Here is a 22,865-nt window from a genome sequence, read left to right on the forward strand (position 1 = left end):
TCTTTTTATAAAACGGCCGCATTTGGTGATGTTACATTGGGTGAATGTGGCATTCAGGTTCACTTAAGAGGACCCTGAAACACTTTTCTAAATATAGTAAGGAAGCATTGCCGAACTCTTGTAGAGGCTGCTGTGAACATGGGAGCCAAGTATTACATCACTGCATAAAGCAGGGAATTTACAACCTCATGTCAAAAACTGCAAGAAATCACTTGCTCTTCCTTCCGCAATACCGTCATGTAGCATCAACAAAAGCAGCTGATGGATTGATAATTCAAAGATCTAAAAAAAAATTTCCGGCATGAGATTCGAGAAGTGACATTCTTTAATAGTGAGGCCTTCTATGGTTAGTAGTGAAAAAAAGTGTGTCAGGGCCCCTTAAGGCTACAAAAATTAGGTGTCTGTTAGATTTGGGGACGCATTAGGATCGTGTAAATATGGGAGCTTACTTATTGTTGCAGTCAGACAGACTTCATTCTTTCAGTTATGGTTGATTTATTGTGTTAATAATGCTTCTTATGCTGTTTTCAGGTGTACATATTCTTTGCCAAGGAAATGGTGAGCCCTGCTTATTATATTCCAAAGCAACAACTTGTATTTCTTGTGTGGCTTTGCTAGCACACCAGAATTTATATTGTAGACTGACTGTAAGCTTTGTGAACTGTGCTTATAGTGCAAATTAGCCGAGCCATAAGCAAAGGTTTACATAAACCCGCTAGACAATGAAATAAAGCAAAGCATAGGGGAAGTAACTTTATCGTTATTATTATCATTATCAGTATTATTGAAATGTGTAATTTATTATATGTTAGATTAAACTCGTCATAAGCTTCTGTTTTAATAAAGGCATAGCAATTTGCCAACTCACATGGCAAGGAAGCTGCCATGGTCCATATTGGGACATGGGTTTTCACGACTGGCTGTGGATGCCATGTGTGATGGTATGGGTCCACTGTGTGTGTGCTCTAACTAGCTTGTTTGCCGCAAGACTTATAAATATTGTAAGTGCATTGTAGATGTGCAAGCAACTCAGACTCTCCATCCCTTCTCTCCTCGACGGAAAGCTGAAATAAAATTGGAAGGCAGCCTGCCTTTGTGGGTGCTGAATCATAAGTCTCTACATGTGCATGATGTGTGTCGTGCTCTACTGATTAAGCTACAGTGATGCCTGTACACTTTCTCGGATGGTTGTGCATATGTACAGAATGCCAGTGTTGGAAAATGGCACTCAAGTCTCTTGGGTAGCTTCACTGGTGCAGTAGTCTGGAGCTGCAGAGAGGCATCAGCAGAGAGGGCCCAAGTAGAGGCAAGTTGTAAAATGAAATGCAAAACATTTTGTATTCATCGTTCCGTAAAAAGCAAAGCCGTAGGCATAAAACTCAAGCTGGCAAAGAGTGGCATCTCTCTGTAGCTTCTTGGCAGCACTCCCTCCTGGGAGGGGGAGGGAACGGTCTGTGCTCATGGCCTGGCATGGCCGTCTTCTCCAGAGGCATGCCAGAAGTACAGGGATTTCACACTGGGGCACAAATGCCACACAGATGCCGGTGTCCAGGTTTGTTTATGCTTCATTGAAGCACTGGCTCTAACCATCAGAATTGTCACCGTTGTCCGGACGATAGTTTGAAAAACTGGCCATCATTTTGACCACATAAAGTAAATGCTTGCCACGAAGGTGTGTTGCAGCATTACTTACCCTTTTCATAATCTCTGGTGATGCCATAAAGAAGTGTGGAATTTACAGTAGTAGAACTTGCTGTGCTGTCTGTCATTTTGTTGGCAAAAACACAAGTTAAGGGTTAAACATAACACCTGCCTTGTTTGTCGTTACATTAGCAGATGGTTCAATGGTCCTGTTCCTAGAAATATTACTCTTTCTGCTTGGCATTGACTTTGGTGACGCATACTTTTACTTGTCTTTTTCTGGGAAAGATGGGGAAGGGAGGCACTCGAACATGATATCAAAATGCATCCACTACGAACAGTCACCTGTGTGTGAAACTTGAGTTGGAATGAATGAGAGGTTTAGTTAGGAAAAGTCATGCACACTTGGGGATCTTATTTAACCAGTACTTTGTATCTGTAAGGTAGCTGCAGTAGTGTTAGGCAGCACCAATCAAGACCATGGTGGCAGATCTTTTACATACACTAAAGTATAGGCATTGCGTAATACATGTTTATGAGATGTTGTCTGTGAGGAGCATCCAATAAGTTCTGAGCCTAAATATGATGTAGTAGACTGGAGGCATTGCAATATTTAATGCACATTGCATCGTACTTCCAGGCTTTAGTTGCAGGTATCGTGGTTTTCCTTTCTCAGTTCATCCTTCTTGATCGTTGCTGATTTGTAATGAATGCAGCCAAGAACAGTATCAAGTGTCATTTAGTGGTCCAACCTTTGATGAAAAAGAGAGCAACGGTGGTAAATATTCATGTGCATATGAAAATGTGCAAGGGAACTATGTGCCCGCGCACATAGTTCCCGTGAGTATGTGACTGTGAAGAGGCATGCACATCTGTTTAAGCGTGGCAATAGGTTATCAGCCTTAACTTATTTAGTGTTTATTCTCATCTGCTCATAAAACTGAAGACATTGTTAGTAGGAAAAGTCATGCAGACACTTTGGAAAGGTATGAGGAAGCTGTTATGCTTATTTGTTGCCTATCACTCAAAACTATGATAACCGGCACTTATTTTGCCAAATTTATGCATGTGTTGCATATTGCATATGTGTTGCAAATTGAGCAAAAACATTTTGCTCCTGCCGACAGTGCCCCGGTCCACACCTCTTACTTTGCACAAGATTCTGTATGCAAATGCAGATTGAAAGTTGTTAGTCGTACGACCCATTTTCATGATCGTACCCCTTGTGACCTAAAAAAAAAAATTTTAAGATGGTGATTTAGTAATAATTAACTCAAAGGAGCCATCAAACACTATTTTCATAATTGCCATCAAAATTTCTTTCTTGCTATTATTTTCCAAGCAAAGCTTGTATTGGCTCACAAGCGACGTTGTAGTGGAGCGGCCACGCAAAAACCCATCCCAGGGCAGATCAGCTGCAGGAAAGGGCAATTGATGAGTTGACAGCTGTGCCGGCGCCGGAGCGCGAGTCAATAGCAAGGATTCCGCAGCCAATCAGAGCCATTTCGTTTCTGCCGGGGAGGGCAAGGGCAGGCAAGGGTTTCGCACGCACTGTGCCGGCTTCGTTTCAACTCCATTCAGTCTTAAAAAACGGATGGGGTGGCCATGCATTGTGCGTTTCCTAGAGAAACTGGCAGCGTTCAACGAATGGCGGCGAGAACTCGCCCGTGAAAGCGCTCGCCGTTTGGGCACCAATCCAGCCGTTAAAGCCTAAATATAGTCCAACGTAGCGTTAATGCAGTACACGTTACGTCATGGTGAGAACAACGGCGTCTATAGTTCCACTAATGGTTCGATGCACTGGTGCCACCGACGTAACCAGATGCAGCCAACACGCTCCAATGCACCCTGCATCTAACAACGCTCGCCGAGGCGCCGATATCATTGGACTATAATCTAGCAATGAGAAGAAGAACACAAACTGAGGGAGCGGGAGGCCGAAGCAATTCGGCACCATTGCCTGTGGGTTACTTAACCGTGACGAAGGTCAGGTGCATGCAGGACAAGCTTCACTTACCCCCATTTTTCAGTAGAGGAAGGGTTTTCTCTTTCTTTTTCTTTTTCCCAGGAGTTGGAGTGTTTATAATGTTTGAGGCTTTTTGGCATTTTAAGGGGTTGTGTAGAAAAAATATAAATGTGTTTTTTTTTCACTGAGTTTCCAGTTCTGTGTCAGGCTTATTAAATGCCACTTGTACATCTCTACCTGTATTGTAGATGCAGCAAATATAACGCTGCTTAGTGATATCCAACACAGTTCCTGCACTGTCAGAATGACTAACCAAATACAGTTAAACCTCAATATAACGAACTTAGTATAATGAAGTTCTCGATATAGCAAATCATCTTTATAACTTCTTCTCCATGGAACACCATGTATAAGAACCTCAATATATTAGGCATAGCTTTTTCCATACGCCCAGATATTGTACACCCTGTCACAAGAAGACATCAGCTCCAGTGAAGCATGCTGCTTCTTTTCTGCAATTTTTCTGGTTTCTTTTTGTTCATTGCTGATAACCAGCTGTCCAAATTCCACTTTTATTTTCAGAGGACTATCCCCGAGCTGCTTCTGTTTGATGCATTTGTAGCGGCAGCAGCATTGGCGCCGTATGAGAGTTACGTAGATGCTCGCGTCTACATAACTACGCTCCGGCATGGGCTAGCGTGCCAGCCGTTTGTGTTTCGTGTGGACGCGAGCATCTACGCGACTCTCATGCAGCGCCGATGCTGCTGCTGCTACACACTTGGTGTGTGGCACATGTTGCTGTAGTGGAGCCCTAATTGTCAGCAGAATGTGTGATGCAATGAATTTACTGGTGCAGAGTGACTTCCGGGAGAATTCCCTGAGTGTCAAGGCTCAGAATGCACTCCAGAAGATCCGCGAGGACCTGTGTGAAAGCCCAGACAGTGAGAGCCAGGAGCCCAGCTCTAAGGTGGGTCCTGACAAAGGGAGAGAAAAAGAGTTCAAATGACTGTGTTCACCCATTCAGTTACTTTAATACTTCCTTATCATAAGAAGCCAACGAACGTAGACACCAAGGACAATATAGGGGAAATGACTTGTACTTACTAATTGAGTTAAAGAAATGATAACTTAATGTAACTCAATATGCATGAAAAAACAACTGGCCACAGTTGGGATATAAACATCCATCTTTGCATTACACGTGCTATGCTCTTACCAATTGAGCTACTGCGGTGCCATTTTCCAACCCACAAACCTTGGCGGCAGATGTGGATTTGCCATGTAGGTTTGTGAGTGGTGGCACTGGCTTAGACTACCAGGGTTAGTTCTAGTAGTAAAAAACATAGTGACACGTGTACTTGTTTGTCTTTATCGGGCGAGACGCTTCACTGCCTAACAAATGTTATTGTACAGCGCAGGACGTGCCTGCATGTATCGGAAGTTTCTGAAATGTTATCGATGCTTCCATCCCCTGTCTGTGACCAAACCTTGTGTAATCTGATCACATGTGTGCGCGACGCGAATGATGTAGAACTTTGTGGAAGGCACGCGGTTTCCAGCGATTACTCTGGAACATTCGATGACTGATGTATAAAAGCCGACGTGCTTGACCCGCTGATCAGATTTTCGCCGATCGCCGATTGTGTTCGCCGCTATCGTTGTGCTATAAGTGTAGCCTGTTTTTGTGGGCACAGGTTCGCCCAATAAAAGTTAGTTTTGTCTTTCACAGTATTGCTACTGTGTTCTTCAACATCACCACCACGTGACATCTGGTGGAGGTGCTTTTCGTTCATGTACTGGACGCCCCCGACAAGCCATGATCCAAGCCCGGACCGCAAAGAGAACACCAACGTAGACCCGGACCATCGAGCAAGCCGCTGTCTTCAACAACTGCCCCCAGAGCTCGGACTTTTCCCTGAGACGACCAGGAAGATCGCCACCAAGTCCACCCCAATGGCAGCCCCGGCGTCCCCCATCATGTTTCAGCAGCCTAGGGAGCCTCCGACGTTCCGCAGTTCAACGTTTGAGGACCCAGAAAGCTGGCTTAAGACATATGAGAGGGTCGCTGCTTTTAACAACTGGAACAGCGACGACAAACTGCGACATGTCTTCTTCGCAGTGGAAGACGATGCCAGGACGTGGTTCGAGAACCGAGAAGCCACCTTAACGACCTGGGAGCAGTTCCGAAGCGACTTCCTGCAGACATTCGTAAGTGTAGTACGCCGAGAACGAGCCCAAGCGCTATTAGAAACCCGTGTGCAGCTACCTAATGAGACAACCACGATCTTCATGGAGGAAATGAGCCGTCTATTCCGCCACGCTGACCCTGAAATGCCCGAAGAGAAGAAAGTCCGCCTACTCATGCGTGGTGTGAAGGAAGAACTTTTTGCCGGAATGGTACGAAGCCTACCGAAGACCATCGACGAGTTTCTTCGCGAGGCCACCAGCATCGAGAAGACACTCGACATGCGAAACCGGTGATTCGACCGCTGCACGAACTCGACAAACTACGCCGGAGTTCAGTCACTAGCCACAGATGACCTGCGCGAGGCTATCCGAGCAGTCATGCGGGAGCAGCTACAGATGCTGTTCCTATCATCACAGCCTCAAGTGGCTTCGATTGCCGATGCCGTATGTGTGCAGCTCCAACAACAACTCGGGAGTAGCCCCGAATTGCCGCAAGCGATGACATACGCCGCTGTAGCCCACTGTCATGTTCCCCCTCCGCACCCACGGCAGGGCCCAGTGACGACACAGTTTCGTCGTCCACCACCACCCCTGCCGGCAGCACGTTAAGCAGTCACCTCACGCGGCGTTCCTAGGAAGACTGACGTTTGGCGCGCCCCCGACCACCGTCCGCTTTGCTATCACTGCGGAGAAGCCGGGCACATCTACCGCCGATGCCCATACCGGGAGATGGGACTCCGAGGGTTCGCCGTTAATGCGCCGCGACCACAGATTGGCGAACGACCTCGCGATATCACCGACTACCTCGCCACCACTCAGTGGAGCCCTCGACGACTGTCCCGTTCGCCGTCATTAGGCCGCTACCTGTCGCCGCAGCGCCGACCATACACCGGCCCAGCCCGGGGCCGCTCTGCAAGCCCATATCCGGGAAACTAAAAGCAGCAACCGATAGAGGTGCGGTTGCTGTTCGTCGAACTGACGAAGATCCTCCGCCGCCGCCGAAAACGCCGAAGAGACCATCTCAACGACATAATAATGACACGCTGCCATCCCGACGAAGTCAGGAAGCCAAGATTACACCGACGAAAGACGACTTGACGATGCGACGTTCCAGCTTCAGTTCAACACGACGCAGCCGTGATCAGACGCCAAGACTTAACTGCAATGCCAGACAAAGAACCACCGACCTCGGCGTGCTTCTTGACGGCCACGCAGTTACCGCCTTAGTGGACACAGGGGCCGATTACTCCGTAATGAGTGGACACATTGCCGCCCAGTTGAAGAAGGTTAGGCCTGCATGGGAAGGCCCTCAAATTGGGGCCGCTGGAGGACATCTCATCACGCCGACTGGAATCTGCACGGCAAGAATTACTGTCATGACTGGACTTACCCTGCCACCTTCGTTATCCTCCAACAGTTTTCACGAGACATCATTCTCGGCATGGACTTCCTGAACCAACAAGGCTCAATCATCGACCTGAAGTCGAAGTCAATAAAGCTGTCGGAAGATCAAGCGGTACCACTGGAGAGCCTTCCAAGCCACCGCGCCTTGAGTGTGCTCGAAGATCAAGTGAGCATTCCACCTCGCTCCAGCATTGTTATTTCGGTCGGCACCGAAACACCTGCTGATGTAGGAGGCATCATCGAAGGTGAGCAACGTCTACTGCTCGATAGTGAAATTTGCGTCGCAAGAGGAATCACTCGACTGCACGGAGGAAACACGAAACTGTTGCTGACAAACTTCAGCCAGGAGTTCAAGCAGATCAACAAGGGCACGACGATCGCATACATCGAGGAAATTCTGGAAACCAGCAATGTGTTTGTCCTCTTGGATTCTGCCGCATCTACCCCGTCGGCCGTAGTTCCTGAGCCAGACTTCGACATAAATCCAAGTCTCCCCATGATTAAGCAACAACAGCTCAGAAGTATACTTCGACGTTACAAAGAGTGCTTTTCGACGTCATCAAGGATTCGACAAACGCCAGTCGCAAAGCATCGCATAATAACCGAAGAGTGTGCTCGACCACTCCGCCAGAGCCCTTATTGAGTTTCTATGCGAGAATGTGAGGCTATAAGGCAACAAGTCGACGAAATGCTGTGTGACGACATCATCCAGCCGTCAAAGAGCCCGTGGGCATCTCCTGTAGTCTTGGTGAAGAAAAAGGACTGAACCCTACATTTCTGCGTCGAGTACCGTCGTCTGAACAAGATCACGAAAAAGGACGTATACCCCCTCCCACAAATAGACAACGCATTTGATCGGCTCTGCAACGCTAAATACTTCTTGTCGATGGACCTCAAGTCTGGCTATTGGCAAATAGAAGTCGACAAAAGAGATCGCGAAAAGACTGCCTTCATCACCCCAGAAGGCCTCTACAAGTTCAAGGTTATGCCATTCGGACTGTGCTCAGCGCCTGCAACGTTCCAGCGCATGATGGACACGGTTTTAGCGGGATTGAAGTGGCAGACCTGTCTCGTATACTTAGATGACGTCGTCGTCTTCGCCGGAAATTTCGACGATCACCTTAGGCGGCTTGCAACAGTACTAGAGGCCATTAGGTCATTAGGGCTTACTCTGAAGCCGGAAAAGTGCCGCTTCGCTTACGACGAGCTTCTGTTTTGTGGGGATGTGCGACTCTCGCGCGTCCCCTGATATGTTTTTCCCACATAGCGCGTCTCCTGTAATCCAGCTTCGCGGCGTGGCCTGGCGCCCGCGGCGGTCGGAGTGGTTGAGGCGCAATTACTTGGGCGCCACAAGACAAGGCGCTTCCCCTTGGGTTCGAGATCGTCAAGCCGTGTGGACGTCCCGCGCGGGCGCCGATCCATGCTTCTGCGAGACCGCCTCGCGTGGCCGCCTTAGAACGCGCCACCGTTTGCGTGACCGTACACGCGAACGACTAGGCGTTGGGATCCAGCATGGGGCGAACATGTTCGCTCGCTATCCGGTCGCGGTCGGCGCCCATTTGTCGCGCGCCCATCGGCATTGTTTTGTGGAAAGCAACTCGGCTAGCTGGCATTGATCTACGAAAGGTGCAATAAATGCCCTTGTGATTGTTTGCACTACTGTGTTGTCGTTCCTTTGTCCCAAGAGTACGTGTGAGAAACCCCACAGTTTCTAGGCCACGTCATCAGCAAATCTGGAATCCGCCCTGACCCGCAGAAGACAGCTGCCATCGCAAAGATCCCGCAGCCCATCGACAAGAAGGCAGTGCATAGATTCCTTGGCATCTGTGCCTACTACAGGCGCTTTGTCAAGGACTTTTCACGCATTGCGGAGCCGCTAACATATCTAACCAAATGTGATGTCGAGGTCAAGTGGGAAACGCCGCAGGCCGATGCATTTCAAGAACTCAAACGACGCATGCAGTCGCCGCTGGTACTTGCACACTTCGACGAGGACACCGATACCGAAATCCACACTGACGCCAGTAGCCTAAGCCTCGGTGCCATCCTAGTCCAGAGGAAAGACGGACTTGAACGGGTGATATATTATGCAAGCCGGTCGCTTTCAAAAGCGGAAGACAATTATTCCACGACTGAAAAGGAATGCCTCGCCATCATTTGGGCTACAGCAAAATTTCGCCCTTATCTATATGGGAGGCCATTCAAAGTTGTCAGCGACCCTCACGCGTTGTGTTGGCTAGCTAAGTTAAAGGACCCTTCAGGACGGCTGACGCGGTGCAGCCTACAAGCCTTCGTGGAGGATACAAGAAAGGTATTACTGGCCGCGCCTAACCAGCGATGTCGCCCGTTACGTCAAGGCATGTCGAGACTGTCAACAACGCAAGACACCACCGACAAGGCCAGCGGGATTACTACAGCCGATCAAGCCTCCTTACCGACCTTTTCAGCAGATTGGGATGGACTTGCTGGGACCGTTTCCGACATCAACTTCCGGAAATAAGTGTATCGTCGTGGCGACGGACTATCTCACCCGCTTCGCTGAAACTAAAGCTCTACCGAAAGGCAGCACAGCCAAAGTGGCGAAATTTTTCGTCGAGAACATCCTCCTGCGACTTGGTGCTCCATAAATCCTCATCACTGACAGAGGAACGGCTTTTACAGCGGAGCTCACCCAAGCCATTCTGCAATACAGCGAGACAAGCCACAGGATGACAACTGCCTACCACCCACAGACGAATGGTCTCACGTAGCGCCTGAGCAAGACCCTCGCCGACATGCTAGCAATGTACATCGACATCGAACACAAGACCTGGGATGCCGTCCTGCCATACGTAACATTCGCTTACAACACGGCGGTGCAAGAAACAACACAGATCACGCCGTTTAAGCTGGTCTACGGCAGGAACCCGACGATGACACTTGACAACATGATGCCGCATGTCACTGACGAAGAGAATCTTGACGCCGCTACCTATCTCCAGCGCGCCAAAGAAGCCCGACAGCTCGCCCGCGTACGGATCGAGAACCAGCAGCTTACCGACAGCCGACACTACAACCTCCAATGACGCTTCGTCGAGTACCAGCCTGGCGACTGTGTTTGGGTCTGGACCCTGATACGCCGACGAAGACTGAGTGAGAAACTATTGCGACGCTATTTCGGACCCTACAAGGTCATCTGACGTATTGGCGCACTGGACTATGAGGTCGTGCCAGACGGCATTTCGCAGTCACAGTGGCGCCGCGCACGATCTGAAGTGGTCCACGTGGTGCGTCTTAAACCCTTTTACGGACACTGACGAACTTTCCTTATTTTGTTGTTTACTTTACTACGATACTACGAGTGCTTTTCTTTATTACTTTCGTTTGTTTGCAGCATCGGGTCGATGCTGTTTAAGAGGGGGTACTGACACCTGTACTTGTTTGTCTTTATCAGGCGACACGCCTCACTGCCTAACAAATGTTATTGTACAGTGTAGGACGTGCCTGCATGTATCGGAAGTTTCTGGAATGTTATCGGTGCTTGCATCCCCTGTCTGTGACCGAACCTTGTGTAATCTGATTGCATGTGTGCGCGACGCGAATGATGTAGAACTTTGTGGAAGGCATGCGGGTCCCAGCGATTACTCTGGAACATTCGATGACTGATGTATAAAAGCCGACGCGCTTGACCCACTGATCATATTTTCGACGATCGCCGACCGTGTTCATTGTGCTATAAGTGTAGCCTGTTTTTGTGGGCACAGGTTCGCCCAATAAAAGTTAATTTTGTCTTTCGCAGTATTGCTACTGTGTTCTTCAACGTCACCACCACATAACAATAGATACCTCAGAAAGTGGATAGGAAAACAGTGCGGCGGTAGCTCAATTGGTAAGCATCACAATTGGGAGCTCAATTAGTGAGCTCAATTGGAAGCATCACACGCGTAATGCAAGGATGTGGGTTCATATCCCTCCTGCGGCCAGTTGTTTTTTCATCCACTTTCATTTCAATTAATTTGCCATTTCTTTAACTCAGTAAGTACAAGTAATTTCTCCTATGTTGTCCTTGGTGTCTTTGCTTGTTGGCTTCTTATGATATGACCAATAAATATCGGGCCCGTCGGTTCTGTTTCTTCTCTTTCATAGTTTCACTAATGGTCAGTACGAGGAGGCACACAGCTAGGTTCTTTCATGTAGTTTTAATTTTGAAGGTATATTGTAGCGCTGTGTTACAAACATTAATGGACAGTGGGGCATAGGCTTTATTCTGTCTGTATACATTTTGCCATTTGCAAAGCACGAGAAAGGTGGATGTAACTAGAAGTGTTCTAGCAGTGACACATTGTGGCACGTTTCTTTGACCACATTGCCTTGCAAATGTTTTGTACGGCATAACTCGTTCATTGAAGGAAGAAAATATAAGAGCTACTATACATAAATGATTGTGTGGCTACTGACACTTTATGCCAGTGGCTTACTAGCACATGGTCTACCACTGCAATAACAGTTGTATGCATGTTTTCTGAATTCGGCAACGCAAGATGGCACCTCTAGTGCTGTTGGTGATGTCTACATATCTCTATTGTACCGTAACTGGGAATGTGTATGCATAGGGACAGGCTAAAACACTCTATTTTAACATCACACCAACATTCGCATATTGTATGAATGTTAGAGGATAATTGCTAATGATGTGAAGCTTTGCGACAAAAATCACAGTGTTCCCTGAACAATGATCTGCAATTTTTTGATGAGAAGGAGAAAAGCTAAAAAGAATACCACAATGTTCTCTTTTTTTCCAGCTCATATAATTCATTTACAACTTATGAGGTGGCTGGCCAATGATTGTACTCTCCTTTCGAAGCTGTGTGTTTGGTGTTTGAGCATTTAAGCAGCTGTGGGTGCTGGAGGACAACTTGATAACAGGCTGGCCTCTTAAACAAGATCTGCTCTGTACAATGCAGTCTGAGGTTTAGCACTTGATGTAAGTGCTGTCCTACCTGTGCTTGCCTCCACGAATTTCTGCACAATCAAGCCTACTTTGATGATAGACAACAAGCAAAGGCCCAGACAACCCATACCAGTTTCCCGAGACAGTGGTGAACTGTTTTGGTTTGTTGAGGTAAAATTCCAGCAGTAAGCCTGCATGGCTAAAACAGCCTGTAGTTTTATCACAATTACCACAACCACCATCTCTAATCTGTCCACAGCTTTTTACGTCTTGTATGCACATTTGGTCTGACACACACAGTGAAGGATTGTGAAGAGAAGGACCATGTGTGCACTGCAGTTTTAAATTTCAATGAAGCTAAGTTGCACTGTTGACATAGTGCTCAGACTGTTAGCGTTGCTAAGTTACATAGGTGAAATGCTGTGGCCACATGGGAATTGGACCCCTGTGCCTTTCCTATGTAGCTAGTCACCAGTGCATCTTGTTACAGTCAGTGACTTCAGCAACACCCACTCTGTGAACAGTTTTCAGTGGCTATCGTGTCGTCAGCATTAGAAATTTTCTAACTCTCTAAAACTAGACGGAGCTGTGTGACTGCTACCTGTAAAGCCCTCTAACTGTTGGGATGTCTCAACCTGGGACTAAATGTTCTGGTGTCACCATTGTGAGTGATGATTCTACATTCTCAAAAGGGATCAGCCCTAAAATTTACTCTACATTTTCTCTCAAGGCAGTGATGATGCTCAGATAGAAACACTAGCCAAAAGTCTGAGTGCGAAGAATGTGAATGTAGGGGTGGGCAAATATATTTGAAATTTCGAATATGAATCGAATTATATTTGCTATTCGATTCGTACTTGATTCAAGGAATCACTATTTGAAATTGTTGGATATTCATTTCTGTTTTATATTCGAGACTCAGAACAACACTGGCGCCTTGAGGGAGAGATATTGATTGAGATATTGGGAGAGTGGTGACTGTTACGAATGGTTTTGCTGCTGGAGAGGCATGGTTGTTGCGCAGTTCTTGAGTGAATGTGTGGGGCTGCTGCGTAATAGGTAGTCGACTTCGGCTGTATCACTTGTGGCCATTCATTAGGCATGTTTCCCTTTTAGGCAGCCGATACATAAATTTGTTGTCTTAAGGCAGAGCATTCATTATTTGTCCAGTTTCACAGCGTTTGCACAACTATAAAACAATGTGAGCCTTCAAGCAAACACAGCAATCTACGTCTGTGTGGTACAGACTTGTTCGTAACAAATTATGCGCAAATGATTACAGTAGCCAACAAATTTTTAGACTCCAAAAATTCAGACATGATGGATATTCCGAACTTCATAAATGCTTCGTCTGGGTTCCCATAGAGCTAATGCATCTTTGTGACTAATTTTTCGGACTATATGGCTCATTCCGAGCCACGCTGGCCTATCTCGGAGGCCACCATGTTGAATTTTCTGCTGGCTTGGCCTTGCTTAGCTTCCAGTGGCTTGCTCTATGATTTCCGAGATTGGTAGGCACACACTATCAATAGAGTGCGTGTAACCTCTTGTCTCAGAGGCCGTGCTCACTCTTCCTTAGCTGAAAGAACGCTCCAGGGGACTGCACATTTTCGCCTTTCTTTGCTTTTTCGGTCAGCGCTAGCATCGTAGTCACTTAATTCGGCATCAATAATTTTTGTTTCTTTCTTTTTTAAGTTTTGGTTTCTCTTTTGCACGTGGTTTGTCCACACATCAGGTGTGTCTCGGAGACGTCACATCTTCATCTGTGTTTATGTGGCTTCGCATTTGAGTGGTCATCACTACCTCCTGTGCCTTTGCGATATCAAAGTGGTGCGAAATAACATGGCTGGTTTCTTCTATCTCCATGGTGACCTCTGGCAACGGGGATCACGAATGCAGTGACGCTCTTGTTGACTGTATACAGAGACAACATCACTCTTGCACAAATCCAAGCAAATTTGATCGCCCCCAAGCATAGTATGAGGAAGGTCATTATTAAAGATTTTTTTAAAGTCGCGCTAAGCCTAACAAATTTTATTTTTTGAGGTGAATGAGTTCTTCGGACTGTTCGATTTTTCAGACAATTTCTAGTCCCCGCAAGGTCTGGAAAATCGGTCAACTGTACTTGTAAGCAATTTCATTTCTTAGCATTTTGCAATTTATAGATTACAATTTTTTACTCAATAGTGCTTCCTGTAATTTATTTACTTTTTTTCCAGTGACCATTTACATGTTACGGGTTTACATTAGGAACAACAACTCAGTAATACAAACATTCAAAAGGGTATTTACTGTGCCTTTTATACACCAATCTAACTATCCGAATTGCTATCAATAAAACATGCCGATGGCGCTAACGAATTGAAAAAATCTGAATCACCACGACAGGATATTCAACGAATACATTTGCTCCCATGCTGGACACCAACGCCTAATCTTTCCCGTGTACAGTCACGCAAATGGTGAAGTGTTTGTTCAACCCAGTGCCCAGCTCCGAAGCCTCGTGCAGGATGGTCCATGCACCCAGCCAACCCCAAGCCGAAGAGAAAGAGGCCTTTTGCAGCCGAGTAACCCTGCCATTAGGTGGCCTTAGCCGCACAACACTCATATCATCTCGTGTACTATTTTGCAACCACCAACTGCCGGTGGAGAAGCCGGATAATCGGGAAATGCAAGCGCCATGTAAGGAACATCAGGGTACGCGTGAGAGAAGAGCATCCCCACAAATGTAATCGGTTACTTCATTGATGGTACAAGCCTTAAGAAGCGACACAGCTCCAAGCTCTCGAATTTGGCGAAAAACACAATAGGACACTCGCAGTCATGCCATGCTGCAGCCTTGCGTGTGCATGTGTTCACACAGGCAAAGACGGTACTTGTTTCCTTATCTTAATGCTCCACCAGATATTGGCTGACAATTTGAAACGGCATTGCTGTGGCTTCACAGCGATGTCCACTTTGGACGTTGATGCCAAGAAATCATCTATAAATGATTGGCCCTGCCGGGACCTCTTTCTCTGAGCCCCAGCAACAATTAAGTTCTTCACGGAGGACGTGAGCATTGTGGCATTCAGTAACTTTAGTCTTGTGCGCAAAGTGTTTGTACTTCACTACACAGCTATTCCCTCTAACAAGCATGTCAAGGGTGTTTTCAGTGTCACTGCTAGTGTCTTCATAAGACACTGCACTGCTAGTGTCTTCATATGACGCACAAAAATTTTTAAAATGAATTTTTAGTTAAGGTAAACAGATGATGCACTAAAAGTGCCGGGACAGCTTGTTCTGTTTATGGTATTTTTGCAATGTTGTTAAAAATTTGGAGGGTACTAACGTAGAAGTAATCAATTACTTTTGTGTTCCTCAATTCTTTTTGGGGGGCAGTAATTGGTAACTAAAAGCAATTATATTTATGAGTGAAATTCAAATTATAATTGGTAACTTTCTTTCTGTAATATGCAAAGTCTCTTCTGGTGACATGCTGTTTCCCTATTTTATTACTGTTCTCATGGTGCTTGAGATAACTGAAAGCAGTTTCTCCTTTATAACCTCTTTAGTTGACTGGGCATCCATTTGCTAATGGCATTGCTTGCATGTGTCAAACTACTAAATAATTTTCTTTCTTAACCAGATGGACTTTATGCAAACTTTATAGTACTTCACTTTGTTTAGGAATCGGAAAAATATTCAATATTCTGAGGTTGTTTCTCTTGAATATTTATATGATTTTATTCAGAATGGCCATTTCGGCGAGCTGGTCAAAGTTCATGGCATGATTGCAGGGCAAAGAACTGAAGTGCTGAAATACAAACTTGAGGCTAGCGGAAAGAAGAACAGTTCAGAAATTTCAATGTTTGAACACCCCTATATAAGTGTTCACGGGGTTTAACTTGTGCTCAGGAATTGAAGCAGCAATAGTAGCGGGCATCACGGGCCGCAATTGACCAATAAGTCGCACTGCTGTATTCTGGTTGCTCTATATACACAGGGTGTCTACCAATTGGGAAAACTGGGAATTCTCAGGGATTTTTAATAGTCTGGAAATACTAAGGGAAAACTCAGGGAATTTGTGCTTCTATAAGGGAAAATTAGCTCTAATTTACTGAAAGGGAACGAAAGTCACGATGATGCTGACCCAAGTAAGAAAGAGTAATCATAACGAAGCTACTGTGACATTGTGTCGTCGGCTGGAGGAGTTGCCAGTGCACAGTCAACGACCGACTTTCCGGGCGCCCGATGATTCGGACAGCTTCCCGGCACTACCACCTACCCCATAGAGTCAATGTATAAGAATGTCAAACCTGTCGCCGTCTGACTTTCCGGACATTTTGCCGTGACCGCAGGTCCGAAACGGCATTAATCAAGCAAAGCCACCACCGCGTCCACTTTTATTACCTCGCCGCCTCGAACGAAGCTCTCGCACGCAGATCCGCTTGCAGCCGTAGCCACCACCGCTAGGCCTAGCTGCTTCGACGTTCAGTGTTATGGTTCTTGCCGTTGGGCCCCGTGTTTTTCATTGAAAGAATTCGCCACTGTCAGCCATGCGACTCCGCCTTTGTGGTCCTCGCGATTAGCTTCGAAGCTCGGAAAGCACGGCGCGTTGCATAATGTCGGTTCCTGATAGTCAGCTTCGCCTTAGTATTGTAATGTTACGTGGTGAAGCACACACGAAAATATTGCGGTGAAACGCAACAAGCGTGGGAAGGGGCAATTGTCACAGGACACAGTATATATTCCTTAATTATCACGCGTGCACCCGCCATCTCCTGTCGCAGTAAGATCACCTATATGCCTAACAAGTGTACTGGTAGGCATTCAGAGCTTTTTCGGATGTGCTTGTGGCGATTTGAGCCTTTACGGGCAGTAAAAGACATGCATTAATTTTAACGCGACAGCGTTAAGGAGCTCGTGTCGCAGAAAAGCCGGTGTCGTCGGTGTCGGCGGCGTTAGCCGTGAGCAATAAATCCCGGGAGGTACTTCATGAATAAAAAACAACTTGCAAGATGGGCTAGGTGGGAATCGAACCAGGGTCTCCGGAGTGTGAGACGGAGACGCTACCACTCAGCCACGAGTTCGATGCTTCAAAGCGGTACAAAAGCACCTCTAGTGAATGCGGTGTTGCCTTAGAAACGAGCCGTAGAAAGTTATACTGTGGTGTACAACGGTAATTATGAACATGTAACTTACAGAAGTCGCAGTTACACGAATAGCGAAGTGCGTTTCCGCTACATTTCTTCTGCGCTTTCTGCACACGCAGATCCAGCTTGCGGCAAACACAGAAGACCCCCTCCTCTCAATGTACGGTGCTGCCCCAACAGGTGGCGCGCCACGCGCGCATTGGGGCTGTGAGGGGACCGTTACGAGGCGCATTGCGGCCCGGACTCCCTCTCCCCTGACGACGCTTCGCCGTGCTCCCTCACGGGTTGGAGAATCAAGCGTCCTTCCTTTCTTTAGATCACTATCTGTCTATCTCTCTGCCCGTGCCGATCACGATGTTTGGCTGGCGTAGATCGTTTCCCCCTCCGAGACACCGAGTTCTTTGGTTCGTTCCGCTTGCTCAAGCGCACGTTTTGTTGCCACGCCGAACGCTGCATTGCTCGATGCTCACCGCGTGATTGGTGGGTGCAAAGTCCGATGCGGGGCACCTCGTAAGTGATCGCTTCGCCGTGCTCCCTCACGGGTTGGAGAATCAAGCGTCCTTCCTTTCTTTAGATCACTATCTGTCTATCTCTCTGCCCGTGCCGATCACGACGTTTGGCTGGCGTAGATCGTTTCCCCCTCCGAGACACCGAGTTCTTTGGTTCATTCCGCTTGCTCAGGCGCACGTTTTGTTGCCACGCCGAACGCTGCATTGCTCGACGCTCACCGCGTGATTGGTGGGTGCAAAGTCCGATGCGGGGCACCTCGTAAGTGATCGCTTCGCCGTGCTCCCTCACGGGTTGGAGAATCAAGCGTCCTTCCTTTCTTTAGATCACTATCTGTCTATCTCTCTGCTCGTGCTGATCACGACGTTTGGCTGGCGTAGATCGTTTCCCCCTCCGAGACACCGAGTTCTTTGGTTCGTTCCGCTTGCTCAGGCGCACGTTTTGTTGCCACGCCGAACGCTGCATTGCTCAACGCTCACCGCGTGATTGGTGGGTGCAAAGTCCGATGCGGGGCACCTCGTAAGTGATCGCTGCGCCGTAGCGCATTGTCTTACACCCCTTGGCGGGTCGACGGGAACGCTGTTGCGTTCCACTCTTGAAGCCGAAGCTTAAGCGTCCTCCAATTTTTTTCAGACTGCCAGATTTTTCGGGCGTTTTCGCGGACCCTAGGGAGTCTGAAAAATCGGACGTTGACGGTACAACTGACCAAGAGGATGCTTCAAATGGTCCTCGGTGCGAACACGCGATGGAAGGAGGACGAGAATTCAAAAGAACCTATGCATTGAAAAATGAACTGGAAAGAAAGCATGTCGCTGCTTTCCTTTGAGCTCAAGCTCCTCAAGGAAGAAAAAAAGTATTGACTGATGCCAAGATGCAGGTGTCCCTCATCGAAACCAAAATAAACTCTTTCAAGCAGTGAAAAGAAATGCTGAGGTGTTGTGCACGGGCTGACAGTTTGTCGGGACAGTTGAGGTTGACTTAACAGCTGTTGCGAATCTCACTTGTGACGAAGTTAGGGCCTCATACCAATGAGCTTGTAATCATTTGATAGAATAGCTCATGTTTGAAAATATTTACTTCTGTATGCATCTCCTTTTTATTCCTATTTGAGAATGTTCAACTCGATTCGCAATAGGTTTTACAAATTTTTTTGAAGGTATCTTATTTGCTGAGCATTTCACTAGCCTCCTCCCTTTTCTGTTTTCTCTTTGAATAAAAGGAGCACTACTCGTTACTGTAAAAACTGGATTAAGTTGTTTTATTTATTTTTTAACATGCTTACTAGAGAGTGACAGCATCAGGTGACATGGTGTCAGCCCGCCTTGACATAAAACAAAGTTCTGTGTCACTCACGGAAATTGCAAAGCCACTCGGGGAAAACCTGGAAAACTCAGGGAATTTGGAAATGTCAACTTGGTAAAAACCCTGATACATGTGTCATCGTATGTTCAAGTGCAGCTGGTAGTGCTTGAATTGGTTTGGGAATTTAGCATTTGCCAAGGGTGTAGAATCTGATTAAGATGGGTACATCTCACTATCAACGTCATTACAGCATAGTGATCGCACGATAACAGTGATAGTGTGATGAAAGTGATCACCAGGCAAAAGTAAAACAATGCATGTGTAGTAGTATAAAAAAATGCATCCTCAATGCTTTGACTTCCTAAATGTCATGCTGAAATAAAATAATGTGTTTAGTTATGTTAACGCCGCATTCATATATTTTTGATAGACTGTTGACAGTTTTGTTTGAGCACTCTGGCCAAATTAAAGCAGCTGGCTGTAGTGTTCCTGTAGTAGCATGGGACTGATGCCTGAGGCTGGTTTCAGTGGATAAATTATTTGTCAAGGGTAAATAGTTTCTTGCTATATTTTTCTTTGATTGCATTGTTTGCGGCATAATAATGGAAGCACACTGTTTACAAAGGCACTAAAGCCTGCTGCTCAAAGGTCTTTCAGATTCTGATAGAGTTCGGCGCAACTTCACCAACTCAATGAACTATTGACTTGGTGACCATTGAAGCTGCCCATATAGCAGTGCCTACAGTTGATGGACTATCATTTCAAAGATCTTTGGAATGACCCGTGTGACCAGGGAAAGGGGCTTTTATGGTCCTTTTCATTGCTGTACAGCTAAATCATTTTAGAGAATATCTTGGCACTTGCACAAAGGCTTCATTTCTGTATCTCATCCAATTGCCACATAACAGTGCACCTTTGCCATTGTCTAGTTTCTTAACAGTATTTTTGCTCAGATATCTCCAGAGAAGTGCAAAAAGATCTCTATATGTAGAGTCATATATTTCCCCTCGCAGTGTCATTTCTTTCATTTTTATTACTGTTTTTTTGTTTTGTTTTTTGAAGGACACACTATAGTGTCAGACTATTCTTACTTCATGACTGCTGGGACAGTTTCCAAAAAGAAAGGCCTATGTTATGAGAGTGTAAAGTAAGTTCCTGAATATTCATGATGACATCTGGTTAATGTGCAACTCTCAATAAGGGCCACTTATATACTGCTACGTTGGTCTGTCAAATGACTACGAAAAGTGCTAGTCACTTTAACAGTTTTGTTTTACAGGGCACAAGTTTTCTTAGATAAGTAACGTTGGTTGTTAAGGTTTATTATTGTCTGCATAGCTGCGTACATGCCAGGAACGGAGCCTGACAGTAACCTGGGTCTTCTTGCTACCCTCCCTGCTAGGTGTGAGCTAGTGCACTATTCATGGAATACTGGTCACATGAATTGAAACTCATTTTTCACCAGAACAGCAGCTCATCAGAATTCCTCGCCACACAATTCATCCTTAGTATTGTCTTTTAGGTTGTTTTATGTGTCGATCTGCTTGACGTTAATTCAGTTTGTTGTATATCCTTACCTGGAATTGTTAGCCCAATTGAATTTGCAGTATGAAGCTCTCCTTGATTTAGATTTATCAATTTAATGTATTACTTTTATGCATTATTATGCTTATATGTGTGTTTCTGGGTCCTTTGTAGGCCCCTCATGCTTGGACCCCAGCAGTTTGCAGTACTATTGAGTAAATAAATAAATAAACAAATAATGCTGATCATCTGTACCGTTGTTGTAACCATCTGCTGTTTTTCAGATCCAGATTCCACAGCTGTCCCCCGTGGTGGATCTGACCAGCCCAGAAAAACTCTTTGGCCTGGCACCTCGTGTTGTGGCTGCTGAGTCCTTGTGAGTGCTAGGCTGGAGGAGAAGGGAGATGTGTTGATTAGTGAACTTGGCTAAATCAAGTAATGCTTTCAATGAAACAGATTTTCAGATATTGCCAATGTGAAAAAACAAAAACGAAAAGCAAATAAACAAGGACAGATGATGTTTGTGTCCTCATTCCTTTTGCACATCAGTTATGATGAGTTCGTTCCTACTCTTCCAGCGTGCAGTTGTTTTCAGATGTAGCACTTGGGAAGATCTGAATGTGCCTTTAAATTGAAAGTGTGTTTTCTGTTTTGCTCAGTTGTTGTGGTCTTCACTAGTTGGTTGCTTTTTGCATCACAAGGTTACCATTGCAACTGCTGCAAGTTCAGTGTGAATTTTGGTAACACCCAGATCTCTTATGACAGAGAAGGTGAGCTCATATGCTAATTTGTGGAGCAACTGGCAGAGAACAGAGAGCTAACTTAACTTAGTTCAGGCCCAACCTTTCAACAGAAGGACTTACCTTCTTCATGGCAACAGTGGTCATTCTTGACAAGTTTTATTAGACTCCTCTTTACAAGTGCAAGGAGCCCAAAGGCAGCTGGCAACTATAAAATGTGAGTAGCTCTGTTCTGACAGCTTTAGGTGGTGTATGTCTGCCATCTTTATTACTAACATGTCACAAAGGTTCCAGCACATTTATTGAAGAAGAAAAGCGTAGTGCCGCAAGACAGGCTCTGCAGCGACGGCCGCTATGAGATGGCAGCAGAGTAGCGCACATCATCTGTTCACTGATGACGCCACCAATACCATATATGGAAACAAAGCACTGAATGTGGCGGCTGCTGTGAATCGCAACCACGTGTTACCCACGCGCTGCCTCTTGTTATCTCCCAATTAGCGAGGCTGTCACACCACACGAGGCAGATTGTCCATGCAAGCCAATATCATGAAATGAAAACATGTATAGAGCAGCACTCAAATTTTGCATTAGGGAGCATTGTAATCGTCGGCGAATTTTTGTGCGTGTGTGCTTATCTATGTTTTGCATGGAAGTGTGTAAAGTCATGTGGCAAGCATAGGTTTAACTGCTGGCAAGAGTGGTGTTATGACTCACTCATACAACCATTTTCTGCTGTGTCCCATCACTGTCATGGCGCCAGCTTAGGTCAGGAAAGAGCCGGCTGCTGCCAAGCCCTTGCATTGGCGTCATTCTATCTTGATCTGTTATACACGTCAGTTGCCACTCGTCACAGCAGAAACGCTTTGGTACTTTTTACTTGGAGGGTGCATGTTTTTACAGCAGTATATTTATTTATATATTATATATATTATGTATATTTATATATATTTGCATGATTATTTATATTGTATTTATAAGTGGTCTTCAGGGTGAGAGGAATGATTACTTGTATTGTTTGCTAAACAACCGTGCGATCAAAGTGATTTTGTTACAGCTAAACTAAGCTTGTCAGTCGACACAGTAACACGTGCACCAGCCTGTGCCGCTGCAGCAATCAGTTCTTTGAATGCAGCTGTGCCAAATCACTGGCACTTCTTTTTCATGAGTTGGTGACAGTGTGAAATTGATTATGGCTAAGGTAATAAAGCCTTGGACAATTTATATCCCATTTTATCATTATCTGCTTGTCTGCTTAGCCCTTTAGTTTAAAGGGAGACATAGGCCGCAGACCAAAGATTTCATAAAAATATTTATTCTTCGAGGAATGGTGCTGAAAACTTGTGCATATGTGAAATGTTATGCGCTTATTTGGAATATGAGGTCCATTCTTGTTTATCTTCTTTGGTTCTAACATTAAGCAAACTTAATTAATGTTCTGCTGAGATTAGCAAAATATCAATTCCTCGCATTTTGCTAAGCAAGGTATCAATGGCTTCTGTATGATGCAAGGAATGCTGTAAAACTAA

General features: G+C 45.9%; 1 protein-coding gene across 2 annotated transcripts in view; it reads left to right on the plus strand.

Moving 5' to 3' along the window:
- The window catches only part of Vps50 (vacuolar protein sorting 50), a 178,999-nt gene that overhangs the window by 128,986 nt on the left and 27,148 nt on the right, over positions 1 to 22,865 (plus strand). Inside the window, exons 19-22 of one of the 2 annotated variants that reach the window (XM_075682820.1) lie at positions 532 to 558; positions 1,205 to 1,306; positions 4,464 to 4,574; positions 20,881 to 20,972. In XM_075682820.1, coding sequence (XP_075538935.1) covers positions 532 to 558; positions 1,205 to 1,306; positions 4,464 to 4,574; positions 20,881 to 20,972 — 332 coding nt within the window. The remainder of the gene's footprint in view (positions 1 to 531; positions 559 to 1,204; positions 1,307 to 4,463; positions 4,575 to 20,880; positions 20,973 to 22,865) is intronic. The other variant, XM_075682821.1, reaches the window with a different exon arrangement.

Source organism: Dermacentor variabilis, chromosome 2 (genome assembly GCF_050947875.1).
Source record: "Dermacentor variabilis isolate Ectoservices chromosome 2, ASM5094787v1, whole genome shotgun sequence".
NCBI lineage: Eukaryota > Metazoa > Arthropoda > Arachnida > Ixodida > Ixodidae > Dermacentor > Dermacentor variabilis.